Below are 8,116 nucleotides of genomic sequence, written 5' to 3' on the forward strand. Positions count from 1 at the left end.
ACACCCGAAGCCTAGTCTGCAGTCTAGAACTGCGCTTTAAAGGTTCCTTCTCACTCTTGGGTGTTGATTCCAGATTGATTAGTAACGTCACTAATCTTTTTAGCTAATGTAGACTAGCACCAAATTTAGCACATGTACAAAAGCACCAAATTGTCCCATCCAGGCTCCATTCCACGCTCAGGCCCAGTATTCATAGCAAAGGACCTAATTTCACAGCAACCCCCAACTAGTTCCACAAGATAATTGAATAAAAGTATGTAGGTACTAAATAAATCTCATTTTTTATCTTTATCCTCTCAATTGAAATTCTTAAGTATTAATAACCATTAAACTGTCATTTAAGATATTCTTAACCTTACATTTCTGTATATAATCAAATCTGTTTAGAGCTTTTTGTATCACGTCACACACAAGGTTATGTGCCATCATGGCTGTGCATTAAATAGTTCTATAGTAAAAATCCAACCCCTGCTCAGGGTAGATCATAAATCTCTTTTATAGCATATATCTGTAGTCCTGTAATTTTCATTCTTCTAGCAGACTATACATAAATACGCTTGCTTTATATTTGGCAAATTTAATATCTGCAAATGGGGAGCACGGTGGCTTAGTGGTTAGCACGTTTGACTCACACCTCCAGGGTTGGGGTTCGATTCCCGCCTCCGCCATGTGTGTGTGGAGTTTGCATGTTCTCCCCGTGCCTCGGGGGTTTCCTCCGGGTACTCAGGTTTCCTCCCCCGGTCCAAAGACATGCATGGTAGGTTGATTGATTGGCATCTCTGGAAAAATTGTCCGTAGTGTGTGATTGCGTGAATGAATAAGAGTGTGTGTGTGCCCTGCGATGGGTTGGCACTCCGTCCAGGGTGTATCCTGCCTTGATGCTCGATGACACCTGAGATAGGCACAGGCTCCCCGTGACCCGAGGTAGTTCGGATAAGCGGTAGAAAATGAATGAATGAATGAATGAATGACTGCCTGCAAATTTTGTCCTTAAAAAAAATAATTCTAACTTCAGTATAGTAGTAAATATATTGCATTTAGAAAGAACATGGCCATGGAATTTAATGTGCAATTTGTATTTTAGTGCAACTTATATTTTTAAATGAATTGTCTTCTACCAATTCACAGGCAGGCACAGATAATTGTGAGGACTACTGATGGTCATGAATGATACACCAGTTGCACCCTTATTTAAATGATCCTCTAAAAGGGAACAGCCTTCACCGACATGACTGGGTTAAATATTAGGCTGCGTCTGTGACCAATAAATTGACCTTTTCAATGGAAACATGGGTGGTTCTAAAGAACGTGTAGCAACATACTACATATTGTGTCATCACCAGTGACTCAGACATTTAACAGATTCTGTTGCAACATACACTACATTTCTGATGAATAAATGATTGTACTACAGCCATATTCAGATTAACCCATTAGAACAGTGACGTACACTGGAGACTAATAAAATGTGCTTCTTAGTTTTAACAAGAGAAAATGGCTGTTACTTAAAAGTGGGTTGGATATAAAAAGGTGTGAGGTTTTTTTTTTTTTTTTTTTTTAAACCTGTGAAACTAACAATGCCCCCACAATCCCACCTATAATTTGAACCATTAATAAAAGTGAAAGATTCAAAATCCTACAGATAACAGTAGCATTGTTTTAGTTACACACGGTCCTATTGAAGTCTCTCTTAGGAAGTAATTAATAGGAAAATTAACAAAGAAGACATAAGCTTTAACCCAGTTAAAAGAGACAACGCTGCTAGCATTACTTTCAAGCAAATAATGAGCCTGTTCCTTTTAGTTTGGGGCTTAAGAGTGATCAAATGTTAAGAAAACATGACAACGCTACAGAACCTAGTACATCAGTTTAGGATGTCAAGATTAGATTATTTCTAAACTGTGTTACTGTGGTCTGGAGGACTTTAGAGATGCCAGTGACAGACAGTCCTAAAAGCAAACTAAAAATCATGAGGTATTGCTTTAGTTGTTGACATCATTGTTCACAGTTGTATATTAAAATGTGCCAGGAAGACTCATCTTTAGACATGTAAAGCAAATGCCATTTTAAAAAAATAAAGTGTAAGAGTAGAGAGAATAATAGAACACTGGCAGGGTTTTACAGGTACGCACTTATATTTGTAGGTAACTTCAAAATCAACTGATGAATAAATCAAGAACCCAAAAGCTACATGCAGATTTTTATTTAACATTTGTACAAAAAAAATAATTCCATTACAAAACACCACAATACTAGTACTCCTCATCTCCATCTTCCTCACAATCTTCAGCAGAATCTGCTCCAACCTCCTCATAATCCTTTTCCAATGCAGCCATGTCCTCTCTTGCTTCTGAGAACTCACCTTCTTCCATTCCCTCTCCTACATACCAGTGCACAAATGCCCGCTTGGCATACATAAGGTCAAACTTGTTATCCAAGCGACTCCAGGCTTCTGCAATTGCAGTAGTGTTACTCAGCATGCATACAGCCCTTTGGACCTTGGCCAGATCTCCACCAGGTACTACAGTTGGGGGCTGGTAGTTGATTCCCACCTTGAAGCCAGTAGGACACCAGTCCACAAACTGGATTGAGCGACGGGTCTTGATGCTGGCAATAGCAGCGTTGACATCTTTGGGTACCACATCACCACGATAGAGCAAGCAACAGGCCATGTATTTGCCACGACGAGGGTCACACTTGACCATCTGGTTTGCTGGCTCAAAGCAAGCATTAGAAATCTCAGCAACAGAGAGCTGCTCGTGATAGGCTTTCTCAGCAGATATAATTGGGGAGTAGGTAACTAAAGGGAAATGGATACGAGGGTATGGAACCAAATTTGTTTGAAACTCAGTCAGATCCACATTGAGAGCACCATCAAATCGTAAAGAGGCAGTAATGGAAGAAACAATCTGTGCAATTAATCTGTTCAGGTTGTTGTAGGAGGGGCGATCTATGTCCAGATTGCGCTTGCAAATGTCAAAAATGGCCTCGTTATCCACCATGAAGGAGCAATCCGAATGCTCAAGGGTTGTGTGAGTGGTTAAGATAGAGTTGTAGGGCTCTACCACCGCAGTGGAAACCTGGGGAGCAGGATAGACCGAGAACTCCAGCTTCGATTTTTTGCCATAGTCAACAGATAAGCGCTCCATCAACAGAGAGGTGAAACCAGATCCAGTCCCACCACCAAAGCTGTGAAAGATCAGGAATCCTTGAAGACCTGTACACTGGTCAGCCTACAGAGGACAAAAAGATCATGAGGGAACCAGACAAGTGACATGTTGAGCACATTTTAAATAAATCCTACACACACACAAGAAGTTTGTGCCAGTAGTTACTTTAAGTAACTACTTTAAGGAAATAAAGTAAATAATTTAAGGAAAAATCCCTATTGCAGGTAGAACTAGAATAGCTCATGCCAACTCACCATTTTTCGCATACGGTCAAGAACAGAGTCCACAATCTCCTTGCCAATGGTATAATGGCCACGGGCATAGTTGTTAGCTGCATCCTCTTTGCCACTAATTAGCTGCTCGGGGTGGTAAAGTTGACGATAATGTCCATTCCTGATCTCATCTGTAAGCAAGCAGTTACAGTAATCCATTAAAATCAAACACAGAACCTTAACACTGCTTTGAGCTCAACAACACAAAACAACTGGCAACATAGAACCCAGTTATCCATTTCTGAAGTGACATTTCATGGAAACATTGCAAAACTTGTCTAAAGTCATGGTTAAAATTTAAAATTAAGAAGCCTTAACATTTTACCTACAACCGTTGGCTCCAAGTCAATAAAAACAGCTCGTGGAACGTATTTTCCTGCTCCAGTTTCACTGAAGAAAGTGCCAAAAGAAGAGTCAGCTACAGTGATGGTGCCAGGAGTGATCACCCCATCAGGCTGGATACCATGCTCCAGGCAATACAACTCCCAACAGGAATTACCCATCTGGACTCCTGCTTGACCAATATGCACTGAGATACACTCCCTCTGTAGATACAGCACATGACAAACCAATCAAACATCAGCCATAATACAATCATCAGCTTTATATAGTATAATAACCTAGTGTAAGATTACCATCTTGTTCAGTCTTTTTATTCAGTAAAACAAATCAGAAAACCCACTTCGTCAATCTGCAAAACAAAACACACACTAAGCCTTAAACACCAACAAACACTAACAACCCTTTAAGTACCCACCAGGAAACAAGCTACTTACCCAAACAACTCTACTGCATTAAGCTCGTGCGCTTACTTTATAACAGGTGAGTGCAATCTTAGGGGCGTGGTCTTTTAATTAAGAGGAGCAATCGGAAACAGATGTCCAGAAAGCGGAAGTATAAAACGTTCCTGACGTCATTTGCGTGTCTTCTTGATTCAGTAGTAAGCGTTTACAAATAAATAATTTAAATAATTAGCTACGCGTATAATTAAGAGCCTGTAGGATTCGGTGTTGGGCGAAAAAAAAAAAAAAAGCTAATTTCCCCTGAACACTTTATTTACAAAGAAAAATTAAATTAATTAACGGAGCAATGAAAAGCCTGGGATTTGAACTGGAAAAATAAACAAAAAACGTTGATGAATGTAAAGAATTCAGAAATGATGACGTCATAGTGGAGGACGGGTGTCCATGGCCGCACCTGGACATAGTGGAGGACGGGTGTCCGTGGCCGCGCCTGGACATAGTAGAGGATGGGTGTCCTTGGCCGCACCTGGAGGAGCTGTTCACCTGTAGAGGGACGGGTGTCCGTGGCCGCGCCTGGACATAGTGGAGGACGGGTGTCCGTGGCCGCACCTGGACATAGTGGAGGACGGGTGTCCGTGGCTGCGCCTGGACATAGTGGAGGACGGGTGTCCGTGGCCGCGCCTGGACATAGTGGAGGACGGGTGTCCGTGGCCGCCCCTGGACATAGTGGAGGACGGGTGTCCATGGCCGCGCCTGGACATAGTAGAGGATGGGTGTCCTTGGCCGCACCTGGAGGAGCTGTTCACCTGTAGAGGGACGGGTGTCCGTGGCCGCGCCTGGACATAGTGGAGGACGGGTGTCCGTGGCCGCGCCTGGACATAGTGGAGGACGGGTGTCCGTGGCCGCGCCTGGACATAGTGGAGGACGGGTGTCCGTGGCCGCGCCTGGACATAGTGGAGGACGGGTGTCCGTGGCCGCGCCTGGACATAGTGGAGGACGGGTGTCCGTGGCCGCGCCTGGACATAGTGGAGGACGGGTGTCCGTGGCCGCGCCTGGACATAGTGGAGGACGGGTGTCCGTGGCCGCGCCTGGACATAGTGGAGGACGGGTGTCCGTGGCCGCGCCTGGACATAGTGGAGGACGGGTGTCCGTGGCCGCACCTGGACATAGTGGAGGACGGGTGTCCGTGGCTGCGCCTGGACATAGTGGAGGACGGGTGTCCGTGGCCGCGCCTGGACATAGTGGAGGACGGGTGTCCGTGGCCGCCCCTGGACATAGTGGAGGACGGGTGTCCATGGCCGCGCCTGGACATAGTAGAGGATGGGTGTCCTTGGCCGCACCTGGAGGAGCTGTTCACCTGTAGAGGGACGGGTGTCCGTGGCCGCGCCTGGACATAGTGGAGGACGGGTGTCCGTGGCCGCGCCTGGACATAGTGGAGGACGGGTGTCCGTGGCCGCGCCTGGACATAGTGGAGGACGGGTGTCCGTGGCCGCGCCTGGACATAGTGGAGGACGGGTGTCCGTGGCCGCGCCTGGACATAGTGGAGGACGGGTGTCCGTGGCCGCGCCTGGACATAGTGGAGGACGGGTGTCCGTGGCCGCGCCTGGACATAGTGGAGGACGGGTGTCCGTGGCCGCGCCTGGACATAGTGGAGGACGGGTGTCCGTGGCCGCGCCTGGACATAGTGGAGGACGGGTGTCCGTGGCCGCGCCTGGACATAGTGGAGGACGGGTGTCCGTGGCTGCGCCTGGACATAGTGGAGGACGGGTGTCCGTGGCCGCGCCTGGACATAGTGGAGGACGGGTGTCCGTGGCCGCGCCTGGACATAGTGGAGGACGGGTGTCCGTGGCCGCGCCTGGACATAGTGGAGGACGGGTGTCCGTGGCCGCACCTGGAGGAGCTGTTCACCTGTAGAGGGAGGAAAGGTGAGTGTGCTGATGCAGTGTAAACACTGTCTGTCATCTGCTGGGATTTTGGCTTATAAGACTTCAGTCTCTAATCTAAAACAACACATTATGTTAAAAAGACCTACAACTCTATTTGTGTGATGTTTTATTTATTATTAATGTTTAGGGCTGTTGTTCTGTGATTCGTATATAAACCACACCCGACACAGAATAGCACGACTAGATTAAAAGCAAGTTAATATTGTTTACAAAGTTTCAAGAATTGTTTTTAGTATCTTTTTAAATCCTTCACGCTCTCTGAGATCACAAAACTCAGGACTTCTGGTAGTTCCCAGAATATCTAAAGTCTACTAAAGGTGGTAGAGAGTTTTTGTATTTTATTTATTCTAATACATCTGATCAAATGTACATTATCATCTAGTGCTTGCTAATATGAACAGCAGCTATGCTAATTCCTCTCCCTTGCTTCTCTTTTTCTACCCTTTTCGAGGCATCCAGAGATGGTACCAGCTCCAGTTGTGTTCCACGTCATGAAGATTTTGGACCTTCACTGAGATGAGGTCAACCCTGTGAGGATCCTGGGGCATCTACAGAGATGTACCAGCTCCAGTTGGACTCTGCTTCATGAAGTATTGGGACAAGAGGAGATGCCAACTACTGTACATGTGGTCTTTGAGGACAACATCCTCCTCATCAATACACAATTGTCAGACTGTATATTAATAATCACATCCTCCAGTGTCACCCAAATGAGGATGAGGTTCCCTTTTGAGTCTGGTTTCTCTCAAGGTGGTTATTTCATCTGAGGGAGTTTTTCCTCGCCTCAGTCACCTCAGACTTGTTCAGTGGGGATAAATACAAACACATTTAAATAAGTCTAATATTAATCTTGGAGTTTTTGTATTATATTAATCTGTGTATAATAAACTTTTTTTGTATTATGTTTCTTATGTTCTGTAAAGCTGCTTTGAGACAATGTCCATTGTTAAAAGCGATATACAAATACATTTGTATTGAATTATATTTAAGTAAAACAAATGATAATATAATGCTAATCAGAAAAATAAAGGCTGAATGTCTTTAAACACCAGTCAGCATGTACTGTACATAATAATATTATCATACTGCACATTTTCCCTGTAGTTCAATGGCTATTTTGATCACTTTAAATTCCCAAAATGAAAGAAACACTTTAAAAGATTAGTGACATTTTCAGTGGCAGTGTGTCTGACATTTAAATGATCAGGATTCAGAAACCATTTCAGGTTAATTAACGCAGACAAAAACAATACCTTGTTTTTTATACTGATTTGCTGCAGTTCTGGCTAAAGTTCACGCTAGTCTGCGGTTTAAAGAATGAAATCTCAAGTCAGAATAACAGATTGTTAACACATTAGCATAACATATTAGTGGTTAAAGCTAGCTGTATGTGATCTCAATGGAGGTTTGGCACAAGGTGCTGCTTCGTGTTTGTAGGATGACACAGCGTTGTGCCTGGAGCAATATGTGTGTGTTCCTGGTGAAAAAATTACATTTCTCTCCTACACACCGGTATGTACTGTAGACTACACACTGTACTAATGCACAAGCCATTCCTGAACCATTCCCATGGTGAGAACATCCCACAACACCTGCTGTTTTGGAGATTCTGGCAGTTCTGCCCTGGTCAAAATTTCTCCGATCCAAACTCTTGCCTATTTTACATTTTACACATTAACTTCAATAACTGACTGTTCAAATGCTGCCTAATAAAATACATCCCACCTCTTGACAGGTGCCGCTGTAATGTGATAATCAATGTTATTCACATCATCTGTCAGTGGTTTTAATATTATGGCTAATCAGGGTGTGTGTGTGTGTGTGTGTGTGTGTGTGTGTGTGTGTGTGTGTGTGTGTGTGCAATCTCAGGTGTAAATTTCTCTTGCAGAAGACGTCGGACTAAAGGAGGAAGAGACTGTCGGCGGTGGAGGTGTGATATGAGCAGGGTATGAGACTGAGGTGAGGATCACCTTAGAGAAAATGTT

General features: G+C 44.4%; 1 protein-coding gene across 1 annotated transcript; it reads right to left on the reverse strand.

Annotated features, from left to right (window-relative positions):
- Nucleotides 1–2,188: 2,188 nt before the first annotated feature.
- Nucleotides 2,189–4,196, reverse strand: LOC132864001 (tubulin alpha-8 chain-like). Its single transcript, XM_060897143.1, has 4 exons — nucleotides 4,078–4,196; nucleotides 3,768–3,987; nucleotides 3,425–3,573; nucleotides 2,189–3,233 (listed from the first exon to the last, which is right to left on the reverse strand). The coding sequence occupies exons 1-4, from the start codon at nucleotides 4,078–4,080 to the stop codon at nucleotides 2,253–2,255; spliced, it is 1,353 nt and encodes a 450-aa protein (XP_060753126.1). The 5' UTR covers nucleotides 4,081–4,196; the 3' UTR covers nucleotides 2,189–2,252.
- Between the last annotated feature and the right edge of the window lie 3,920 nt (nucleotides 4,197–8,116).

The sequence above is a fragment of the Tachysurus vachellii genome, chromosome 21, assembly GCF_030014155.1.
Source record: "Tachysurus vachellii isolate PV-2020 chromosome 21, HZAU_Pvac_v1, whole genome shotgun sequence".
Lineage (NCBI taxonomy): Eukaryota > Metazoa > Chordata > Actinopteri > Siluriformes > Bagridae > Tachysurus > Tachysurus vachellii.